Source organism: Amphibalanus amphitrite, unplaced genomic scaffold (genome assembly GCF_019059575.1).
Source record: "Amphibalanus amphitrite isolate SeventyFive unplaced genomic scaffold, NRLGWU_Aamphi_draft 001232F_arrow, whole genome shotgun sequence".
Taxonomy (NCBI): domain Eukaryota; kingdom Metazoa; phylum Arthropoda; class Thecostraca; order Balanomorpha; family Balanidae; genus Amphibalanus; species Amphibalanus amphitrite.
The window spans coordinates 138,839-162,883 of record NW_024882725.1 but is presented as its reverse complement, the minus strand read 5'-3'; the positions used below and the strand labels follow the sequence as shown (position 1 = coordinate 162,883).

The following is a 24,045-nucleotide window of genomic DNA, read 5'->3' as shown; positions in this document are numbered from 1 at the left end:
TATTACCCATACATACAGCCTCTCCTCAATGACAATGCACCATCTCAGCATTTGACAGCTTAGCATAGGAAGCTTGCACCAGCTCACATTCAGGCTTGTGCTGCTTCACAATTCACACAACATCAGATATCTGCACCACATCAGCATCAGTTTATAGTGACCATCCCACCTCACTTTAACATTAGTTTTGGGTTGAGATAGCCAAATTGGGGTCCCTGGCTTGCACTTACCAGTTTGGGCACTCACAACATCAAGAAAGGCTTTAATTTCTAGATCTTTGATTTCAAAGTTGCAGATTTGGAGGGGCTAATGCATTTGAATGCCCCCTCTGAATTTGTGATGTCAGCGCAAATCTAGCGATTTTAAAATCTTATACTGACACCTTTATTAAGTGAAGAGGTGGTGGTATATGCTGGTTCAACCACAACATCTGCCACACTTTTTTAAGATACCAAATCATTTCTTCCAAATGACGTCATAGGAACATGAAAATAGAAGAATCCAAAAATAAACAAAAGTAATAATGTGATTGTCTGATATCTCAAAAAACAGTTACTATAGTAATTGTCAATGAAATTTTGCAGATATTCATTTTTTCTCACTCTGAAGTTAAACCAAGAGTTAAACCAAGCAACATCACTTTTATGCTAGTTGCAGTTCCTAACTTTTTTGAAGGTGGGACTGAGGGTCCCGTTAAAGGGACACTCCCACCTTAACATTAGTTTTGAGTTGAGATAGCCAAATTGGTGGCCATGGCCTGCAAATAACGGTTTGGGCACTCACAACATCGACAAATGCTTTAATTCGGAGATATGGAATTTCAAACTTGCAGTTTTCGGATTCTAAGGGGCTAGTGCATTGGTATGCCCCCTTAGAATTTGTGACGTTAGCGGAGATCTAACGATTTTTAAATCTTTTACTAAAACGTTTGGTAGCACGCGGTGGTATATCAGTAGGCGGAACTATGGTCAAGCGTACCCATTTTCGGGAACGCATTTTCGTTCCCATGTTTGGGAACGATAAACCCAAATATGGGAACGCCATGTAGGCATTATTTAAAACAAGAAAAAGAACCGTTAAATGACGTCCAAAAAATATAAAACGATCGTGAAACGCCTGATATTTGTCTCAATATTGTTGGGAAAGAGTTTGATATTGTAAGGCCCATCGTAGTTTCAAATCGTTCCCCTATTTCTAAAGCAGTCCATCATCCGGGCCGCGAGCCCAAATTTGGGAACGCTCTCGTACACTGGCGCTGCAAGCGTTCCTTATTATGGGAACGGCGTACCCAAAATTGGGAACGATTTCACCGACGCCTTTCAGGGGCTCTTTTCATTAACAAGCATCACGTCCAACGCCGCAAATTATTGTTAACGCAACAATCATCAGATGACCTTTCCGGCAAGACCGTCGCATGTTTCGCCCGGCCTTCTGCGCTTTTATTCCCGTCGATCTCGCAGCGGGCACGCCCCCCTCTGCAGGATTACGTAATTCACAACGCTCAGCGATGTTCAACAAGGTCTTCCATACCTATATCCACCGTCCGCGCTGAGGGTGGAGACATGTCAAGCACCTGTCTGTTTATCACCGATAGTTGACGAGTACAAGGAAGTATCCAAAAATGGGAACGCTGAATATGTTACACCCTCAAAACACCTAGTCCAAATGAAAATCTAGTTTTTTCCTTTCTTGATGAGTGTAAGTGGCAAAAGGCCTGGTAGGATGGGCACGAGGAATTATCGAAATCAGCATAAAAATTATAAATAAGCCACACAGAGCGAGCTATATAAGAGAAATTCCCCCAAAACGATCACGCTTAGAAACACGGAAGACAAAAACCACGCTCATGACGCTCCTTATAAAACAACTCTAAACAGCTAGCATCCAAATAAAATATGTCTTTCCGGGATGATAAAATACAGCTGGATAATTTTCAACCGCTTAAACTGAGTTTACAACAGTAGCTCGGTAAATTCACTCACGTTCCACGCGGTCGTCCGCCCCGACACAAAAGTCAACAATATTACCTCGGGACCGTCCGCGTCTTCGCTTGCATTTGTCAGCATCTGGTGTCGATAGTATGAAAGTTCATAACCAGGCGAAAATTATTATACTTTACCTCAAACTAAAAAATGCTTCATTTTCCTTAAAATTGCATGTTAAATGTCGTATAACCCATATTTCCACCATTCTGTCATTTTCAAAAAATCATTAAAAATATCATTCCACGGTCAATTTCCTTGTTCCACGGTCAGATTAAAGATAACTTTATGGAGATTTAGTAGATACTTAAATCAGCGTGCACTTTTTTGAGACGTGATGCACTTTTGAGTTTTAGTGGGAGAACGGCCGAAAAATTGCCTTCCGTTCTCATAAATGGGAACGCGCGTTCCCATATTTGGGAACTCCGTTCCCAAAAATGGGGACGTTCCTATATTTGGGTACTCATGACCATAGTTCCGCCTACTGATATGCTGCTTTGCGCGCAACAAATGCCGCACTTTCAAATAAAGTCGCTAGGAACAGTGGAGATCCCAAAAAGTAAACAAAAGTAAAAGTCTAATATCTTGAAAACCGGTGAATATTTTTCGATGAAATTTGGTAGATATTCGTTTTCACTCTTTCTGAACCGAGCGACATCACTTTCGTGCCAATTCATTAACTTTTTTTAAGGTGGGAGGGTCCCTTTAACTGCCCAACCCTTTATACTGGCTGACTGTGCCTAAACTTGTAAGATCACATCAAAATTATCATTCATTAACGATTGTTTTCATCAACACAGCACACTTAAGGCTTGAAAGTTGAACTCCACGACTTTGACTTTGACATTAGAAACAGGCTCAAAACCGTCACACTCTTATCATATCAAGAAACCACACCATATCTATGATGTGCAATGCAATGTCTAGAAATAGAGCATAAGGAAGCCATGAGAATATCTTACCTGTTAATGCATCAAATTACTGCAAAATGCAAACGAAACGCGCCAATTCTTCTTCGATCAAATTGTCTGCTGATTGTCTGTATCAAATTTCTCTCATAAGAAAATTGTGCGTCACTCATCGACGCAGCTACGTCATTTATGTAGATCTCGGTAAATCAAGTGCTTTTATATATAAAAAAAAATGTTTGCAAAGGAAGGACAAAAATATTTTTAACGATTCAGCAGTAAGTTTGAAGCATTAATGCTTTTTAAAATATTTCATTGTGCAGTAGACATTGAAATCTTTTTGTAAAAAGTAGCAATCACAATGGATAATTTTGGTTGTCATGGCAACCACAGCAGACAACAACAAATACCTAGCGGCGTCGGCGGCTGACTTCCTTCGCGACTCGCGTTGTTTGGGTGTATTGTGTAATTTTCTCGCAACGTTCCATCTGCCCTGGGTAAGCTTTATATTTATAAGAGGGCCAAGTAAATAAATAGCCGGTTATCGAAGGCAGGCAACCCGGCTCTGGTTCAGGTTTTGCCGGAATATACCTATTTGATATTGATACGGGTACCCCGTACCTACAGCTTCGGACAAATTGAAATCGCACTTCCGTTACGATATTCTCGTATATCTTATGCTATCAAAACACGTTGTTGTCATGCTGATTGCTGGTCCTTTTTTAGTTTATCCTTTTCCTCTCTAAACCTGTACGAGTGATCGATGCGGCGGACGTTCCGAAGCTGACTGCTCGCTTTACTAAAACTAAAACTCAAACTAAAGCGTCCGAGTCCGAAGTGAAAGGCTAGAGTCTAGGGAAGTTGAGTAGTGCACCATAACTCAATATTGATATCAATATCTGCAATTGGCACCCTGCGGCTCACGCAACAGCCCGGAGTCCGGGCTGGACTTTCCTAATCTCGCACCGTCTCAAAGTCTTGGACTCCAGCCCGGTCTACGACTCCACCTTTGCGCGCAAGCCCTGGCCCCCAATCCTTTGACTACCTGCGTATTGCGTAACCACCCTGATGATCGTTTCGTTGCTCCATCCCCTTGTTCCAATTTGTTCCGCTGATGACCGGGAATGTCAAAAGGTTAATTGAAGCGGTGATATAACATCCTATCCTAATGATCCATCGATAGAACACCAAGGCGTCAAGTGTGCTAAACCAAGATTCGACGAAATCACTGTGTATCGTTGGCTAACAAAAGTGGGGTTACTTTCATGTAGGACGCCGGTGTTGTGTTGGTTCGGTTCGCCCTGTGTTAGCCATTCGCAGATGTATCGCTTGATGCCATTGATCCAATGTGTTCGATACTGGCGTTGTTGACAGGCACTGTAGGAGCCGCAACAATGATGGACAACGACGACCTCTACTCGGGCTATGACTACAGCTCGGCCATGGACTTCTCGGCTATGGACGACGACATTCACTTTCAGCAAGCAATTAAAAACTCAATGACAAGAAGGCCGATGGTAAACAACCGAAGCATCGCATGCGTCGTTTATAAATCCAAGGAGCAGAGCACGTGATAGGGCACTTCGTTCCCGATATGAATCATTCATAGTGGCAATACCGCCTTTGGATGTTCATGTTTTAACAGCATTACTCATAGTTTTGGAAATGCATGGGTCATCTGGAGTTATGCGATTGATTTCCTGTAGCATGGCCGTTAAGTTGACGGCACTACGTATTAGGATTGCAAAATAAACGTTGAACACCTGGAACAATCATCAGAATGAGGCACTTTCAGTAATTGACGTTTTTCGTGTTCTCAGATGAATGATATAACTCCTTTTGATTGCACATTCCGTCATTATAAGCACTGACTTATGAAATAAGGGACAATGAAACGTTTTAAACAGCATAAATAATTCACATAGGCTGTAACGTCTCCTTTGCTGTGTATAACAGTAATAAAGGATATTGTATACCTTTAGATGCTGACTGCTGTAATGATTGATGCCGTTCTATCCTGGATGTTTTCAGGAATGCCATCGACAGGAATGTGCATTTGCCTTTATCTCAGTGTTGATCGATCATTGTTGACTGTAAATGCTCGTATTTATCAGCATCGATAGTCACAAAAGGCGGAAATTGTCGGAAGCCTATACCTTTGTCCCAGTAAAGTGAATTGCCGATTCCACCTGTTTTGATGAGCGTCTATAGTTCTCCAGTATGGGCGGGGGTTTCCGACAGTGGCCGTCCGGTCCGACTCTGTGCCGTGTCGGGCTGACCGCGCCCGTGCCGCCTGTACCGCCTGTACCGCCGTCACTGATCGGTGCCTGTCCGCGGCCCACCACTGTGCTACTATAGACCCAGAGCCGACTGCTGACCGGGATGGGCGGCTCGAGGCCGGCCACGCGCGGCCAGCCACGCACCGGCCTGCTGCGCAGCGCCGCGCCCAGCACTGCATCCGTAAGTGGGCCGCCAGTGCCGTACCGCCACTCCAAGTACCTTCCCCGTATTTACCGCACTCAACACCACCATACCGCCCCACCCAAAACGTTTGAGCATCGCATCCCGCACCGCCTCACCCAGCGCCGCCTCCGTGAGTGGGCGGTGGCGTCCTGTAATGCCGCTCCAGCTGCACCGCAACGGTATTTACCACAGCTGCTCCCGCAGCCGAGAGACACCGTTGAAATATATCCGCGGCTGCCCTCTAATGTCCGCGTCTGCCAATGCTGTCCCGTGACTCAAATGCGAGCTGCCTGCTGATGTTTCCCTCTCCACTCCGTTTGCTACAACACTACGTGGCACATGGCTGGCCTGTGCATTGCCTTTTTATGTTTGTGCTTTGTCTCAGTCTATTTTTACGCTACTTTCAATTGACTAGATATTAGTTAACCTCTCCTGTTTAAACACTCATACGCTAATTTGGTCGGATATTTTGTCTAGTTACCACATTGTCATTGTTGCATTTGGAGATTTTACTTCGAATAGCGGGCTGCGGCTGCATTTTACGTAATTAAAGTGTATGTGTATAAGCGTATCTAATGCTTGTATGTGACTGCATAGCATACTGCGTATTGATATGCATTTGGACTAATTTGGAGGGCGTGCTTGCTTTCAGAGCATTTTTTGACTAACTTCGACCGAATTCACTTCAACCTAACGAAAAAGCGCGTGTGTCATTTCGTAGTTCACAGTCTGTCGAGTGCGCGTACGTCTGTGTGCCCTGTGTTTCGCTGCCGCTGACGCCCGCTGTCTGCCGGCGCGGCAGTTCCGCGGCGGGATGCCGCCGATGACGGGCCGCCCGCTGACCGGGATGACGTCCGGCGACGAGAACCGGCCGATGACGGCCGTCAAAGGCGTGGGCTACTCGTCTGCCGGCGGCCGCCAGTCGGGCTTTGAGCGTGGCCGATCCGGCCTGGAGCCGCACTCGTCCCAGACGTGAGTACCCCGCCGGCTGGGATTGTGTCTAAGGGATGCGGGGTAGGGTGGGACGCACTGACCGCGGTGTGTTGGCCGGCGGAGCTGCCGCCTGCGACGGTGCAGCGGGCACTGGTACTTACATACCATGTGGTTGTCTGCCGTATCGAGCCGCACACTGACTGTATCCGCGTCTGCTCGGACCGCCCGGACCTCACCCGGTTCTGTGTTTCAGACTGGAGGACACGTCCAACCAGTAAGGGGCTCGGCCTGCCGTGTGCTCCCGCTACGCATAATGTAGCCTCCCTGTCTAATCGCTCGACGCTCGTGGTTTCTTATTTTGTTCGGGCCCTGATAAACGCATGTCTTATAACTAGTACTTGCCTTCCCTGGCTGAATGCTAAACAGCTCTGAACTGGTGACTCTGGTCCATCATCCCATCCACCACTGTGTTTATGGGGCTACCACATGCCCTAACCTTTCCCAATCCTGCTGCTATTTCAATCCTCCCGCGCCGGTCGTTTCGACGCTGAGCCGTTTGGGTCGATCTGACGCTAAGCCGGTCGGGCTAGCCGCGGCACGCTGCACAGCCCGTTGCAGTGGCGTGGAGTGGCGCACCTACACTGCACCGCCAGTGGGGAGCTCCGCTGCTTCCATCAGATTGGGCTGAACTATATGTGTACATAGTTTTGTGGGTGATTGTTTGGCTCGGCACGCTGCTTGATTTTCCCACACCACCGTTGGTCATTGTGTCAATAATCAAAGACAAAAGTGCTGACGGCGGCAGACTGGACGTGGAACACCCAGGACATGTCCGGAGCAGAATTCTGCGTCTGGATCATAGGATGCCGTAAGCTCTATTCGCTACGCCTCGCCGAGCGCCAGCTGCCATTCCGCTGCTCAGACAGAGCAAACAGCACCTGGCTCACGGTCTGTGCAGTCTGTCTGGTCAGTGTCGTGTCAGCACCCCCGCCTGATGACCGTTTCCGCAGACCGGAGGAGCGGGTGCGTCAGCTGGAGGCGCGTGTCATGGCGCTGGTCGAGGAGTCCTGTCTGGCCAGCTGCCGGAACGAGGATAAACTGGCGCTGGACCGGGCCAAGGAGGCGTCGGCCAAGGAGCGCACCCTGATCAGACACCGCGAGCAGGCCGGCCTCATCGACTCGCACAACCTCGAGCTAACTTTCGTGGTGAGTCGCCGCCGGGCGGGTGTGAGATGGGTCTGTGGCAGGCAGTGAGGGGAGTCGGGTCGCTAGGGATCTGAAGCTTGTGTCTTGTATGTGGTGGACGCAGCTGCTAACCATTCACGTCCGATGGAATAGAGGTGTGACTTGATGAAGCTGCTGGCCCTGACTCCTAATGCTAACTGAGTTGCGAACTTCACATTTTCGACCGTCTACTGACTTCACTGTCCTCCGCCCGTCCAGGTGCTGACGAACCTGGCTCACCAGTACGCCAAAAACGAGCTCTACACTGAGGCACTCAACACCTACCAGGTCATCACCAAGAACAAGAACTTCAACAACGCCGGCCGCCTGAAGGTCAACATGGGCAACATCTACTACAAGATGGGCCAGTTCCCCAAGGCGCTGAAGTTCTACCGGATGGCGCTCGACCAGATCCCCAGCGGACAGAGCTCCACTAAGTACGGCGATCGGTGCCCATGACTGATATCGTTACAGCTTTGGTTCTGTATGAACTTAACCCTATTCCTGGCGGGGGGGGGGGAGCCTCAGGAGCCCCCCCCCCCCCTGAGGTTTTTTGGTTATATCTCCCAAACGCGTTGAGCTAGGAAGCTCAAATTTTCTGCCTTTCCTAAAAGGCTTCTACGCAACATGTCTGAAAATTTTGAGTTGATCTGACCTCAGGTCAGGTCACCAGAGTCGGTTTGGTGACGCTACCTCAGAAAAGTTTGCAATCACGCCAGAGCTAGAGTTTTTGACCGATCAATTTCTTCTCTTCAGGGTTTAGTTAGGGTACCAGTATGTGCAATTTGTATATCTCGGAATTTTGATATCGGTGACCTAAGGTCAGGTCAATTTCGCGACCTCCCCATTATAAGTCAATGGGGGAAAAATCAACTCCCTGTTTTTACCACTAAAACGGGTCGGAATGGCCCCATATACCATACATGACTTCATATACGATCAACCTTCACTACCTTGAGGTCTGTTTTGCTGTTGGGCAGCTGTGAGGTCATGTGACGTCATCAAAGGTCACCAAAGGTTTTTGGCCAATAACTCCGTACAGGAACAAGATACAGACGCGTGGATGGTCTCATTGTGTTCAGCTCGTCAAGACGCATCGAATGATATACATGATGACCTCGAGGTCACGTGACCTGAGGTCAACCTTTGACCTTGACCTTTCGAGGTCAACATATATATCATTCGATGCGGATTGACGAGAGGATCACGATGATGCCCTTAGTTTGTTCCTATCTTGACTAATTCGAAAGTTATTCGAGAAAAACTCTCTCCATATCTAGTGCCGCCATTTTGACTTTTTCGACCCCTGTGACGTCATCTTTGACCTGACCTGAAAATGACCTTCGTAAAAATTGTAGATCTTGGCCGTGCGTATCCGGTGCCGTTTACCGCTTGTCGCTATCTTGCTCCGTTCTCGAGATCTCAGAGGGGGGGCCGAATCGGCCCCCCCCCCCGCCAGTTTCTTGTCCCGGCGGAGCCCGCCAGGAATAGGGTTAAGGGCATTTATCATACGATTGTAAGCAACGTTATTTATTTATTCAATTATTTATTTTAAATCCGGGAACGTTCTTTCAAACTCTCGTTATCGAATACCTCTAATTCGTTTACTAATTTGTTTCATTTAGGATGTGTCATAAAACGCGTTTCACATTTTCTGATTGCAGGATCAAGATAATGCACAACATCGGCATTCTGTTCGTAAAGATGGGTCACTTTCCTGACGCCATCACCAGCTTCGAGTTCTGCATGCACGAGAAGCCGTCATTCCGCATCGGTAGGTGGACTGGGGCCGACTGGTGGATAGCTGGGCTAGCGTGGGAAGGGAAAAGGACCCGGGTGTTGTGAGAGTGCTGTCACCGTGCCATGCCTTAGTAATGTCGACTTTGCAGTAGGTAACTCTGTGTTCGCATTTTGGCAGGTCTGCACCTGGTGGTGTGCTACCACGCCATGGGTGACCGCGCCAAGCAGAAGGAGGCCTTCCAGAAGCTGCTGCAGGTGCCTTTCGACATGGAGAACGAGGACAAGTACAAGGACCTCGAGGTGCGTCAGACTCGCCGCTCGGGTCGGGGTTCGCTGCTGGCCAGGGCTCATGAGTCGTGTGGATGGGGTGCTATTAGTTATAGCACATGTCTATTGTCCGATGTCAATGCCTGGATACTAACCTCCTGTCGCCTCCTCTCCAGCCGCTCCTGCAAGTGCAGCCGCGTGGTTGTTCAGTTCCTTCCCAGTCTGTCCTGCATCCTGCTACGGCCCCGTCTCTGCTCAGTACTCGGTGAGGTTCTGGTGACAGTCTAACGGCGATAGAGGTGGGATTACATATACGGCCTTAGACAACGTGATAATGCCTGGCAGTTCCGGTTCAGTCGTCCACCGATCAGTAATGCTTTGCTGTCAGGCTGCTTGTAATGTATATACCTATTGATTTGCGGACCAATGTTGGTACTGCGCCGCTCGGAAATAAAAGTAGCTGACCACTCCATTTATTCCCTCCGTCGCCCGGCACTTCCACAGGAAGAGGCTGAGAAGGACCCGCAGACCTCGCTCGTACTGGAGGTCATCAAAAACGACCCGATGCGTAAGCTGGAGCGTCGCCTTCGCAACGAGGCGGAGCAGTGCATCCTGACGGCGGCCAAGCTGATCTCGTCGGCCGCCGGAGAGGACAGCGCACAGCTCACAGAGGCCTATGACTGGTGAGTGCAGCGCCCAGCAGTATCTGCAAGTCCTACCTGGCTTCTGATGCCACGGTGATCTGGGTAATGGATCATATAACGCTGCTGATGGGCCCATGTGCGACTCAGGTCTCCCCCCTTCCTCCCTGTGACAGGTGTGTGGACACGCTGAAGAACTCGCAGCACTCTGAGTTGGCCAACGACCTGGAGATCAACAAGGCGGTGATGTACCTGCGGCAGCGCGACTTCCGCGCCGCCATCGACACGCTCAAGGTGTTCGACAAGGTGGACACCAAAGTGGCCTCGCACGCCTCCACCAACCTGGCCTTCCTCTTCTTCCTGGTGAGTCGCACTGCTTTTGCCGAGTATTTGATCATTAACTTTACAGCAAGCATTCATAATCGTTGCTTTGTTTTGCTCTTCTGTACTTTTTATCTAAATTCATTTCTGAATTGACTTTATCTTATTCCGTCAGAGTAATGGTGGATTCCATACTTCAATTCGCCCTCACGGCATTGTCAGCCACCGGGCTCTGTGCGTGCCCATTACTGAAGTCCCCATCCACCGTCCCTCAGCGAAAGGAGTACGAGGAGGCTGAGAAGTACGCCGAGCGGGCGCGGGACGCCGACGGATACAACGCACCGGCACTGGTCAACCTGGGCAACTGCTGCTTCCAGCGCGGCGACCTGGAGAAGGCCAAGGAATACTACATCTGCGCGCTGGACAACGACGCCTCCTGCGTGCAGGCGCTCTACAATCTCGGTACGGGAGGTCTGGTGGTCCGTTGATGGATAAAGGTTTGGCATGAATCGCTCTAAAGAAACTGAACAGCCTCTTCTCTTACGAACGATAACTTGTTCTGTCTTGTGTTCTGTCTGAGCATAGCGCTTAAAGGGACCCTCCCACCTTCAAAAAAGTTAATGAATTGGCATGAAAGTGATGTCGCTCGGTTCAGAAAGAGCAAAAATGAATATCTACCAAATTTCATCGAAAAATATTCACCGGTTTTCAAGATATTAGACTTTTACTTTTGTTTACTTTTTGGGATCTCCGCTGTAACCTAGCGACTTTATTTGAAAGTGCGGCATTTGTTGCGCGCAAAGCAGCATATACCACCGCGTGCTGCCAAACGTTTTAGTAAAAGATTGAAAAATCCTTAGATCTCCGCTGACGTCACAAATTCTAAGGGGGCATACCAATGCATTAGCCCCTTAGAATCCGAAAACTGCAAGTTTGAAATTCCATATCTCCGAATTAAAGCATTTTTCGATGTTGTGAATGCCCAAACCGGTATTTTCAGGCCATGGCCACCAATTTGGCTATCTCAACTCAAAACTAATGTTAAGGTGGGAGGGTCCCTTTAAGCCTAGCTATGCCAACCAGTGTAACCAATTAACGGGTCCGTCACTCGTCTGCCACTTTGCAGGTCTCACGAACAAGAACATGCGTCTGTACGCGGACGCCAAGGACTCGTTTGTGAAGCTGCACACTATCGTGCGCTCGCACCCTCAGATCATCTACCAGATCGCCAACTGTTCGGAGCTGATGGGCGACATCGACCAGGCCACCGAGTGGTGAGCGGCCGCCCGTGGCCTGCGGGGTATAATGAGGACTAGGTCTTCGCCACAGTTGTCAGGGACTGAAGATTGTTAGGCTGGTTGTAGTGATTGGCAACGTAATACGCGAGCGGATCACCGATTGTTTTTCACTGTCACTGTCGCAGCATTCATAGGTCACTGTCTGCCTGTCAATGCACTTATTAGTTTTATAATTAGCTGTGCGCAGATGCTTCCGATGAAGGGCACAGTCTTCTGTCTCTTTAGCCGGCGTATGGTAAGTTGATTCATGTGTCCGCTGGTGTGCCGTTTTCTGAACTCCAGTTTCCGCTTTCGACAGGTATATTCAGATGCTGAGTTTGGTGCCGTCGGACCCGGATACCCTGTTCCACCTGGGCGGACTGCTGGACAGCGAGGGCGACAAGCAGGCCGCTTACCAGTACTACTTTGACGTGAGTCCGAGACACAGCACACGCCGCCTCCCCCTTCTGTGTAACATCTGAGTGGGGCTGACTCCGCCGGGTCCGTGCCTGTGTTCATCAGTGAGTGAGTACAGCTGCAGGAACACTAGGCGCCAACTGTGTGTGGGACTGTGGGTGTTAATCCGACGGACACCCTCCATGACTGTGGCCCAGTTGCCGTCGTTGACCGGCGGCTCCCCCTACCTCGCTGTCCACAGTCGTCCCGGTTCTACCCGGCCAACCTGGAGGTGATCGACTGGCTGGGCTCCTACTTCATCGAGCACCAGGTCTCCGAGAAGGCCATCCTCTACTTTGAGCGCGCCACGCTGATCCAACCGGCAGAGGTGCGCTGGCACCTTATCATCGCCTCGTGCTACCGGCGCGCCGGTAACTACCAGCGAGCGCTAGCCAAGTACAAGGAGATCCACGTCAAGTTCCCGGACAACATTGAGTGTGAGTACGGCAGTCGGTTTGGCATGCTTGTCGGATGGCCAGGGACTGTGTTTTGTTTGAGCTGTGGAGAATGCCTTGAACTATATAAATGGTACATCTGATCGTTAAATAGCTGGCCCAGTCAGGTGAACTTCACTGGGAACAATGTAAAACATGATAAGTCGCACGCAGCTGCTGCTGAGAAGAATGCCAGCGGAATTACTGTCTTCCCTGACAGGTCTGAAGTTCCTGGTGCGTATCTGCACCGATCTCGGCCTGAAAGAGGCCGCCGACTACGCCGTGGAGCTGAAGCGTGCTGAAAAGTACAAGGAAATGCGCGACGAGCGGCTGAAATCCGGAAGGCCTAGCAGTAAGTGCTCACCTGACAGTATACCGTTTGGATTGCACCCAAATATTGAGGAAGAACATATTGAGCAAATTTATAAAGTAGACAATTATTATACTTGGTACATGAATAAATGCTTACTTGCTCCGCTGTAGTAATTACTAAAGCCCTTGTTACACTGCCGAATTTTGGTACACGAATATGCACGAATATGCAAGTCATCCTATGTCGCGGATCGATTCGGGATCTTTCTTCCACGGTCTTGGCATTTCGCAGACCAGTCGGTGCCCACCGCGCGACTTTTACGGTTCGTCACGACCGCCACGAATATTTCATGAAAAATGAAAATTTCGTGGCCGTTCGCCGAACTTATAATAAACGAACATGATCGCCAAACACTCGCCGAGTCACCGCCGACATGTCGCTACGTGCGCCGACTTGTTGCCAAGGTATCGCCGACTATTCGCAACAGATTCGCCATTCATTCGCGATGTTCGCCGAATCATGGATCAGCTTCGACCCGCGCACGATTAGGGGGGCCCCCCACCCATTGTCTGCAAATCGGGCTCTGTCGGCGAACTGTTCGCCTCTGTCGGTGAACTGTTCGCCGATTTCCTACACGACGTGATTCGGCGACAGGGTCGTGGCCAAAATTCGGCAGTGTAACACGGCCTTAAGTGTCAATCGCGACATTCGCCATTGGTCCTGTGCCTGATCGTCTGTCCCTGTGGCGCAGCCTCGTACCGGTCCGGCCTGCACGGCTCTCGGGACAACTCGGCGGCCAGTCGGCGCTCTGACGACCGTCCCGGCTCGATGGCCCGCCCTCCGGGCACAGCTGGCGAGCGGGCCAGCCTGTCGCCGGCCTCTCCGCAGCCGGCGCCGACCGCGGCCGCCACCCCGACGCCGAGCGGCCCGAGAGAGATTGGTAAGTCACGCCGGGTGTGGGTGGGGGTGGGGGCTGCAGGGGTTTCAACCGTGGCAAGGTGGGGCGGGTGCCGGGTAGTTTCTGTACGATCGCTGCGAGATGGGCTGTGGGTGGACGGACGAGAGGATGGTAGTTTAACCAAACGGTTTTAGTGCTGCTTTGGCTATAGTTTGGTCTGTGTGGTGATCGCTGGACAAGTGTGGGGTGAGATGGTCTCTGCTGTTGTCGAGGTTCAGCAGAGGAGACTCTGGTTTGTGTCAGGCAGGTGTTCAGTGCCGCGCCTGCGTGGCTTAATGTTGTTTGTCTCTCCGTGTCTTTGTTATTACCTCGCCGTGGATTGCAGTCGCCCGGTACCAAGCAGGAATCCCTGTCATCCCGCGTGCGCCGGCTCCCACCCCTGTCTGCGGTTCGTCGTACGGTCGGGTGTGCTGGCGGGTCTGACGGGCGGGCGGCGCTCCCTGCAGATGCCAGCTACTCGGACCCCATCGGGGACCCGATGGCGCAGCGGCCGCGCACCGCCGCCTTCCGGCCCGCCGCCGAGGACGACCTCTTTGACGATGAGCTCGGAGACGACCTCCTGCCCGAGTAGACTCCGAGCCGAGTCCTCTCCCGTGCCCGCCAGCGCTGGGAGTGACCCCAATCCCTACACAGTCTCCTCCAGCAGCTCCCGGCGAGCGTCCCGTCCCCGTCTCCTCCCGCCCCGTCTCGCTGATCACACGTTTGGTGGTCAGAGACTCAATCCTTCTAATTGGTTCGTGGTCAGCATCCCAGCCAGGTTTCCGTCACGGTCAGCTGCCGGTACAGCGCACAATCACCACAGAGCCGCCCGCTGCTGAACATAAATCACCGGAGCCTGCCTGTTCTGTGTGTGTCCCGGGACAGTGCCGTGTCGTGTGGTGTGCTCTGGTCCGGTCCTCACGGTCTAGTCCTCACCGGGTGGTCCTCACCGGCTGGTCCCCACGACCCTCACCCACCGCCAGCTCTGCACAAGCGGCGGACCGCGCTCTGCCCCCTGCTGGCCTGTCCATAGCGGCACCGAGCGGTTACCACAGGCGCTCGGGAGTGGTGCATGACGTGTGGTACTGCACCGTTTTGGCGACCGCTATATTTGCGCCACACTGTTTTGGTGACCGCTCTGTTTGGTGCTGCACCGTTTTGGTGCTGCTGTTTGGTGCCGCCCAGTTTGTCCAGGTTTGTCCCCACGCCGTGTAACTGTCGTGCTGTACTGTAAAGGGATCGCCGGCACTGCACGGCGCCCTCCCAGACCACAGCAGCTGCACGCTCCGGGCCGTGGCGTGCTGTGACCGAGTACCCCACTCACGTGTGCTCCCGTTCTTAACCCCTGCACCCCCGACCTGAGCTGACCGGCCGCTCCGCTCCCGTGTCAGACACGTGGTACGACGACCCGCTGGGCCCGCTGGAGCAGCGGATGACCCACTACTCTCAGCGGGCAGCCGAGGACGACTGGGACGACGAGCTCGGCGACGACCTGCTGCCCGAGTGAACAGACCGGCCCGATATCTGACGGCGAGAGGCGGAAGCTGAGACTGGCCGGCCGGCCGCCAGGGTGGAGCGAGGGCAGGCCGGTGTGGGCCGGGACGGTAGTGCTGCTAGTCTTACTGCTGTGATTATTTTTATAAGTATACAAGTTTTAGGTACTAAACCATTTTTCATTCGTTGAATACGTGAAGTATTGACTTCTTTTTTCGGTTCAGTTTTAATGAAACGTGTATTTTGTTACGTCACCTTATATTCCGTTGTTTCATGTATCGCATTTTTTATTCGCATAGGTACATTTGTGATATTCTATATATTTTGTCTGATCCTTTGTCGCTATGTATATGTAAGTGTAAATGCCTGCACTCTGGAGTGTGCCAGCTGATGTCACTAAAATGTGTTACCGTCCCTAACCCGCGCCCTGGTGGGGTCTGTTTATAACGCGACCTGGTGGGGGGGGGGGGCTATTTTTTGCCCCCCCTCGTATCTCCGAAACTACTGGACGGATCCGAAAAATTCAAACGGCGTTCGAAAGGCCTGTCAAATTTGTCGAGGGAAACCAAATTTTATTGACCTCGGGGTCACCGATGACGTCACAGGTCAAGTCAAAGATGAAATGTTTCACCGTTCACGGGTCTTCTAGGGAATGCGCTATAACACCGAGGAAAACGCATTTTGTCGGGAATCAGCGATAGGGCGTCAGTTGCCTAGTAGATATGTTGCTGTTAGAGGTCACTGGCCATACCAGGTCAGGTCACAGGTCAGGTCACCAAAGGTCACCAAGGGTCACCACATGAACCCAACTTTACTAAGGTTATGCGATGCATGTTTTATGGCCAGTTTTTCATTTCCAACTCAATGGTGTTGGTTATAAGACCATCAGGTACGGTTTAGGTCACTTTCTGGTGGAGGTCAGGTCAAGGTCAGGTAAAAAAAGGTCAAATTTCAAAGTTGATATTTTTGCATAAAATGGGTATTGATTCGATGCAGCTCGTCAAGGGGAGTCTAATGGTGGTCTTTGTTTTGCGCTACGAGGTCTAGAATTGCTGAAAATCGAGTTTGAAAATTTGACGTCATCAATTTTGAACAGTTTTTTCGCTATAACTTGGCCAAAAAAAGAGGTATCGATCTCAAATTTGGTATGTAGATAGAAGGCGGTAAGGACTATCACATATATTCCGGTTTTTTCGAAATTCAAAAAACTTTTTGGATTTTTTGGCTATTATATTCAAAAAATCTATTTTTTGATTTTTGGGGGTCAAAATCCAAAAATTTCAAAAATCCGAGATAGCAGTTTTGTAGCCCTGTCCATTCTACAGCTTTTATGTCTGTATCATTTTTCTGTATTTGCAAATCTATAGGCCTGACAGCTCATCCCGCGAAACCCTTTTTTGGGTCGAAAACGGCAGAACATGACGTCACTCTGACGTCATTTCCGGCCAACCTATCATAGCCTTTGGAAAAATTTTTGGTCACAATGTGTAAAATTGATGTCCGGGAGGGTACTGAAAGTTTGGTGACGATCGGCGCAGTGGTTCTGGAGATATATCGAAAAGTCTGGAGGGGGGGGCAAAAAATAGCCCCCCCCCCCCACCAGGGCGCGGGCTAATGTGCGATGTGTAGAAATGTACTCAAGCAGGCTCCACTGCATAGATATTCTATGCTGGCCGCCGGGGTCAAGAGATATCCTACAGTTTCACAAACCTCGGATAAAGTCGACTTATCGTACCCCGGATCACCGGGATGTAAGATAATCCGCGAAGGTACATGAAAGACAATATTATATATCTAAACTGCACGAAAACATTGATCTTCTATTGCATGGTACGATTAGTACGACTGAATAATACTGCACGGGTGTATTTATGTTTTTATGTAGTCACGATATGTAACCTTATGTAACGATGAGATGTAACTTGGTTCACTCTATGGATGTAACTTTGCTGTAGTGTTGTTCCTTTTTGTCGGTCGTCGTCATGCTCGATGTCCTCATTGACGGCACACTGATGAAAGCTTTTCATCTCACCGCTGTGATGCATTATGTTTGTTACCCAATATATTTTATTTCGATCGGAACGTCCATGTTTGTGAGTCACGTAATACATTTTATTTCGATCAGGGCACTGTTCAGAAATCTGCCACCGTGCCAATTAACGATCCCCAACTGCGTGTCATATCCTGGGCGCCATCGGCCCATCCGTTCTTGTATATAAGAATGGCCTCTGCGCGGTGTTCGTACGATAGGAACATAACTGCGAAATTTCGAGACGCCGTAGGGTGCCCAACGGTAGGCCAGGTTTCAGGGCAGTCGGCCCAGTAATTGCCCAGCTATTATAACAAGAACGGACTTGACACCACGTCATTTTATACGTGTCGCGAGCTGTGGTGACTACCTTCTTGCATCGAGAGAAGCACGATGATTGGTAGGAAAAATGAAGTTGCCTTACCATGAGACTGTTAGTCAGTCGGCCCAGCGGTTTTTGAAATTACAGGCCGGACCGGGCCACTCATGAGATTTTGTTTCAGTTTTATTGAGAAGCTTTGCGTCCGATCGAAGTAGGCCTGGTGGAGGTTAGAATGCAGTCCATAGATGCCGTTAGAAGTTTACGCCTAAAGGTATGCTGCGCCGCAACGCTGGTAGGTTCTTGGACGGCTCATAGGTGACGCTAGTGGTCTACGCCTGAAGGTATGCTGTGCCGCAACGCTGGTAGTGAGTTGGACGGCTCATAGATGGCGTTAGGAGTATTCGCCTGAAAGCATGCTGCACCGCAATGCTGTTAGAGCCTTCAACAGCTCATAGATGGCGCTAGTAGACACGCCTGAAGGTATGCTGTGCCGCAGCGCTAGTGACTGGGAGGTTTCATAGATGGCGTTAGTAGTTGACGCCTGAAGATATACTGTGCCGCAATTTTAGCATTGACGGACGGCTCATAGATGGCGTCAGCTGTATATAGCAGCGAATCAGGAGTTCACTGGATCTTTTGCCGAGATTGCTGACGACAGGTGGATGCTGGTGTGGTTTATCCTAGCGCTGCCATTACACCGTAAATGCCACACATGTGACATACATAACTATTCAAACTGACTGCCGGGTCGAAAATGGAAAGGTCATCTTTCGTGACTTCGTCCTTTATTGTTTCTGTGCTTCGGAGTCGGACCTTACGGACCAAAGCGCATCATAGCAGGGGGCTGAGACCACGCGGCGCTGTGCTTATGCATTGCTTACCTATATATAAAGTAAAAGGAGACGAGCACTGTGCGGGCATTTGTGTTTTATTTTTCATCGTTTTTTTTTTTTGTTCAGTAATTTGCTCGTTATTTTTTTTTTATCGTCCATTGGAAGACCAAACTTGAAACGAGTCAAATCTCTGGTCCTTTATCTTCCTTAACCCTCGCACGACCAGGCCATTTCTCATAACACGAACGACCAGGGGGGGGGGGGTTGTTACGACCCCCCCCCTGGCGTTTCGAAACGGAAGGTCGTAGAGCTTAGCGGAAAAACCAACGGATTGCTCTCAACGAGATCTCGCGATTGGTGGTATATTTTTTGGTCCTAGGTCAACATTTGACCTACTTATGACCGGTCAAAGGTCAAATTTTCCGAAAAAAATCAAACTTTTCAACTTTCCACGGCGATTGCGGCAAAACGGTGGGAGATATCGACTTGAAACCTTCACTATCGTGTTCCTTGATCAATTCTCTATCGTTTGGTATGTATTTCGTTTCCCTAGCTCTAAAAATGGCGCGTTGGGAGCGCCGGAAGTCGGCAAGGTCACAGTCGGCGGCAGAAATTCGAAAAATCAAAATTTAAATTTTTGAAATCTGATTGTATTTTTGGATTTGGGAGGTCCATTTGCTCCCTATAGAAGCTAATATTGCTGCATATTCCCATTGAGGTGACAAGAATTAGCAAAATAGTGGTTCGGGCGCTTTTCAAAAGTAGTACCGGACGCTGTTCCTCTTGTGACGTCATAGCTCCGTGACCTGACCTGACCCGGTCAATTTTCTTGCACCACACGATAGCCAATGCTTGCCCCAACATGCATGGGAAGTTTCATCATGATCCATCAAACAATGTGGGTATCACCGGCAGAAAACCTAGGGATTCGGCGCACACGTTTGGTAACTGTCGGCCGGAGGCTGTACCTCTTATGACGTCATAACTCCGTGACCTGACATGACCCGATCAATTTTTTTCGGCAAAAGATGCGCAAAGGTTGCCCCAGAGGGTATTGAAAATTTCAGCCCGCTACGACAAGCCGTTTAGCGTGCACTTCGAAAAAACCTCAGGGGGGGGGGGTGATACAACCCCCCCCCCCTAGGCGTTCTAGGGTTAAGCCCGCCGCCCGTCTTTGCCTCTGTCTCCGTCAGTGAGACAGACTCCTTTCATCATTTCCGTGGCGTTTGATCTGGTGCGCTAGTGGTCTCGGGTCTCTGCCGGCCGCCTGGGAGGACCCTCAGCGCTGGTAATTGGTCCACAGGAGCCGATAGCTCCGGCCGCTGGAGAGCAGAGGTGTGCCATCACTATGGCGACCGACCGTACCCCTCCCCCTCCTGTCATCTCTCTTCCAACTCTCCGGTCGAGCTCCTCGCGCCGCTCCCCTCCAACGCTTCAATTCATATCTCTCGAGGAACGGGTGTATACGTTGGCCCAATGCAGATGAACGGTCGGTTTGATACGCTGGGGATTGGTGAAGTCAAATACCGCTGAGGGTAGTCCTGGTTTGACAGGAGTGCCACTGCGACGTCTTAACCTGTCACGTCCTGTCACAGCCCAGGATGGCAGAAAGTCGGTGATCTATGTAGTTCAGGGAAGGCTGGGCTGTGGATGTAAAATGTCGAGATCCAGCCAAGAAAATCATTAGTGAAGTATATTCTATGTAGTCCCAAATAAAGACGATGGCAAATGTGATCAAGCTTCGTAAAATAAGCTTGTTATTCTGGAAATCCGATGAAAGATCGCGTTGGGGACTCAAGACTAGAAGATTAGAATACAATGAAATCAATAACATAATTATATCAAAATAAAAAGGTGAGTAATGGAAATTTTGAGAGGTGTCGAGAGAGAGAGAGAGAGAGAGAGAGAGAGAGAGAGAGAGAGAGAGAGAGAGAGAGAGAGAGAGAGAGAGAGAGAGGGAGAGAGAAAGAGAGAGAGAGAGAGAGAGAGAGAGAGAGGCGGGTGGAAAGTGGAAGAGAAAGAAAGGAGAAAGTGTGGGTTGGAACTAAGGAAGGGCGGGCACAGGCTAGCCGTTGCGTCCGGTCGCGCGGTGTGACGGCGCCGGACGGTCCCCCTCCCCTCTCCCTCCTCTCCCGCTCTCCCTGCGGCAGGAAGTGACGGATCACCGACCCCTCTGCACCCTAGGAGCAGTGGCTGACCCGACGGAGCCATGGAGCCGGCCAGCGCACCTTTGTGTGCAAACGAGCCGCGGCCATACCACACCACCCGAGAGCGCACCGTGCAGCGCCGGCAGGGGAGAGGAGACCGAACGGCCGACGGGTCAGCCAGAGACCGCGCCAGTCGCCGATTGGTGCAGTCATACGATCATACCGCTGATCATGGTGCAGAATGCAGAGAAAGCTCGCATAATGGTTGAGTTGAGGTCTGACGAACCAAAGACGCTCCAATAAGTCCAGTGTTATTTTTTGGGAGAAGGGGAGGCGTCACAGCTGTGAAGCTGTACCTCGTTTTCTGACAGAGCTGCTCCCTGTCCCCCGACTCCCTCCCCTTTTAGAGCAGCATCCCTCCCTCTCTGTACGAGCTTCACCCCTTCCCACCGCTGTCTCCCTCCCCTCCCCCTCCCGCCGCTGTTACGGAGCAGCCCGCCCCGCTACCGTTGCCGCCGGTATGGTTTATGACCGTGCCGTATCGGAGTTGCAGTTTTTGTCGACTGACGGCGGTGCGAGGACGGAAAGCCGGCGATGGGGGGGGGGGGGGGCGGAGGGAAGGCGCTGGTGGTATGGTGGTGACTGGTGACTGTTGGTGACTAACAGTGACTGACGGGAGTGATATCAACGTTGGTTCAACGTTTGAGTCTCGCGTTGCAAGAACCTCGTAGTCTGTTTTCGTGAAGTGTTGGTTGCTGTCTCCTTCACAGTCGCTTTATGTGATCATATGCGACCTTCATAACCCCGATAGACAAAAGCAGACACACTAGAGTGTATGGATATCGTTTGATTCATTATTAGCATCTGGCACAAACAGTCGGTACATACATCTGGAAACAACAGCGGCGGCTCGGTGGCCGCCATCACAATCACATCACACAGTGCCGCCCGCTGCGGCCGGAGGTCCTCGGGTGCGGCCACCGGTCAGTCCGCGACCCGACCCGCTCTGCTCATCTCAGCGCGACAGGGCAGCGCTAACTCTCAGCGGCACACGGCGCGGCAGCACAGAACATCACATGTCTGTGCCCGGACAGCCGCTGGTAACGGTCAGTGACACACCGTGCAATGGACAGGGTGCCAGGCACTTGGTGGGGCAGACGGAGCGGCGACACCCCGTACAGGGCGCGCCGCGCGCCGGCGACTAGAATGACGGGCGGCGTCACAGCGACCGCGTCCACACGTGCGCACACATGGTAACGCGGCACACGTGACGTCATTATAACGTCACTATCGGCGCGGTCAGTGCACGTACTGGTTGTGCGCGGCGTAGTGTTGTGCGTCCACGATGACACTCGTATAGGCGGGCTGCGAGTAGGGACAGTACTCCTTGGGTGGGTTATTATTAAGTGCCGTCTGATCGGTCATCTGCTGCAGCTCGCCGCCGGTTTTACCGTACCCAAACACCTCCTGGCTGCGGTCAAAGCCGTCCACGGGCCGTTCGTACAGCTCCGCCGGCCTCTCATACATCTCTGCCGGCCTCTCGTACATCTCAGAGGGCCGCTCGAACGCCTCCGGGCCGCGCTCGTAGGCCGGGTCGAGTCGCTCAAACGGCGCCGCATGCCGCAGCTCTCCGGAGCGCACCTGGAAGCCGTACAACTCGGCGGCCGAGGGAGAGCTGCACATGTAGCCCTGATAGCCGCCGGCCGCCGGGTAGCCAGTGTAGCCGTGCGGTGCTGCGGCCGGCGCGGTCACCGGCAGCTCCAGCTCCAGCGCGTCCGAGGCGGCGCTGCCGGCGCTGGCTGCCGAGCCGGCGCTGACGGGCCGCGCCGCCGCCGCCGCCGCCGCCGCCGCCGCCGCCGCCTCCACCTCGCCGCGCGCACAGATCACTGAGCCGGCGGAGAGGAAGGCGGCCGGCGGACGCTGCCGGGCCGCCGGTGCCGCCGGCTCGTTACACACCGCCGCCGAGTACCCGTAATTGGCCAAATCGGCGTGCAGCACGAAGCGCGGGTCGGGTGCCTTCGCGGTGGTCGCGGCGCCGTAGCCGGCCGGGTCGGCGTAGCCGGTGTACTGGGTGGCCGACTCGGCGCTGAAGGTGACCGGCGGGCAGTAGGCGCCGGCTGGGGACCGGTACGGCGGACTGAGGCCGCGGGCCGGTGCCGGAGCCGGAGTCGGCTCCGGACACGGCTCGCCGTTGGTGGAGGAGGCCGTCCGCAGACCGTCCACCTGACTGATGTCGAGCTGCTGGCGCGGCCGCTCCGCGTCACTGCCGAGAGAGATTGGAGGTCAGGTCAGCCGGGGAGTGGCGGCGAAGGGCGAGGATCAGGCCTCTTTTTAGGGTTACTGTATCGACATAAGTAGCGTCAGCCGTCACAGCGCGGCAAGGTGGGAGGGTACTCTATCTGTGCAGTGAGACTACGTGAGGGTTCTGTATCGGCGCAGCGGGACTGTGAAAGGGTGCTGTATCTGCGGAGCGGGGTACTGTTTCGGTACAGCGAGGGTCGCGGCCCGCCGGCTGCCGGTTCGCTCTCTATCACTCATCAGTCGCCGCTCGGTGCGGGAGGCCGGCCGGACGCGACGCCGCTGTCTCTGTGATCAGAGCAGGTGCCGGTGCGCCGATCTTATCACTCCTAGCCTCTCCCCCTCCCCACGGGACCGACCCCGACACCACCGACCTCCGAGCCACCGAGACAGCACGTGCCGCGCGTCACCTGCCACTCGCACGTCAGTCACGGCTAGTTTCGTCACACGTAATATGTTGCGTGATGTGTCGAAAGACGCCACACGTAATGTGATGCGTGATGTGTCGAAAGACGTCACAAGTAATATGACGCGTGATGTGTCGAAAGACGTCACTCGTTATGTGATGTGTGATGTGCCAGAATGCGTCACACGCAATGTGTTGTGTAATGTGCCGAAGGGCGTAACTCGTCATGCACAATAAACAGACATCCTGTCGTATCGTCTGTCACACTGAAACGTCAAACTGTCATCCAAAACGTCATGATGTGCTCCGTAATTCACCCGACTGATATACAGCTTCAAAATCATCGGCCACAGCACATTCGGGACACTAACTACATACGTATACTACACACCACGTCAGCCGGCGTCAGCCAACAGTTGTTTTGACGCTTCGATTCAGCACCACATTGACAGCCGACGGTGGACCTGGATTGACCTGAGCCAGGTCAACTGACCTGAGCACTTGAGCACCAACTAACCTGACCATCGGACCGACCTCAGGAGACGACCACTGACCTGATCCTAGGACTGACCTGAGTCGGAGCCCAGCCTCAGCAGAGGTCCGACCTGAACCGATAACTG

The 24,045-nt window shown here is 51.8% G+C and overlaps 2 protein-coding genes across 4 annotated transcripts in view; one reads left to right on the top strand and one right to left on the bottom strand.

The window, feature by feature from the left end:
• The first annotated feature begins 3,329 nt into the window (after positions 1 to 3,329).
• Positions 3,330 to 17,472, top strand: LOC122371334 (intraflagellar transport protein 88 homolog). Of its 3 annotated transcripts, XM_043347581.1 has the most exons (17): positions 3,330 to 3,387; positions 4,265 to 4,407; positions 5,249 to 5,350; positions 6,156 to 6,325; positions 7,297 to 7,492; positions 7,730 to 7,947; positions 9,175 to 9,284; positions 9,429 to 9,550; positions 10,022 to 10,200; positions 10,335 to 10,521; positions 10,755 to 10,941; positions 11,606 to 11,753; positions 12,076 to 12,187; positions 12,415 to 12,649; positions 12,867 to 12,998; positions 13,711 to 13,899; positions 14,364 to 14,846. In XM_043347581.1, the coding sequence occupies exons 2-17, from the start codon at positions 4,285 to 4,287 to the stop codon at positions 14,486 to 14,488; spliced, it is 2,535 nt and encodes an 844-aa protein (XP_043203516.1). In that variant the 5' UTR covers positions 3,330 to 3,387; positions 4,265 to 4,284; the 3' UTR covers positions 14,489 to 14,846. The 3 variants fall into 3 exon arrangements, with proteins under 3 accessions (XP_043203516.1, XP_043203514.1, XP_043203515.1); XM_043347579.1 differs by lacking the exon at positions 3,330 to 3,387 and having other exon boundaries at positions 3,889 to 4,407; positions 14,364 to 14,844; XM_043347580.1 differs by lacking the exons at positions 3,330 to 3,387; positions 14,364 to 14,846 and adding an exon at positions 15,288 to 17,472 and having other exon boundaries at positions 4,053 to 4,407.
• A 4,076-nt stretch (positions 17,473 to 21,548) lies between these two features.
• LOC122371333 (single-minded homolog 2-like) overlaps positions 21,549 to 24,045 on the bottom strand; it is a 33,170-nt gene continuing 30,673 nt past the window's right edge. The window contains exon 10 of the mRNA XM_043347578.1: positions 21,549 to 22,984. Within this exon, the coding sequence (XP_043203513.1) occupies positions 22,021 to 22,984 (964 nt within the window). The 3' untranslated portion in view covers positions 21,549 to 22,020. The remainder of the gene's footprint in view (positions 22,985 to 24,045) is intronic.

Excerpts from the sequence above, each read along its gene's own strand:
- LOC122371334 (XM_043347579.1), top strand. The coding sequence starts at position 4,237 with ATGTGTTCGATACTGGCGTTGTTGACAGGCACTGTAGGAGCCGCAACA. Across the intron at positions 9,285-9,428 it reads GAAGCCGTCATTCCGCATCG|GTCTGCACCTGGTGGTGTGC; the intron begins GTAGGTGGACTG and ends GCATTTTGGCAG. Across the intron at positions 10,201-10,334 it reads CTCACAGAGGCCTATGACTG|GTGTGTGGACACGCTGAAGA; the intron begins GTGAGTGCAGCG and ends TCCCTGTGACAG.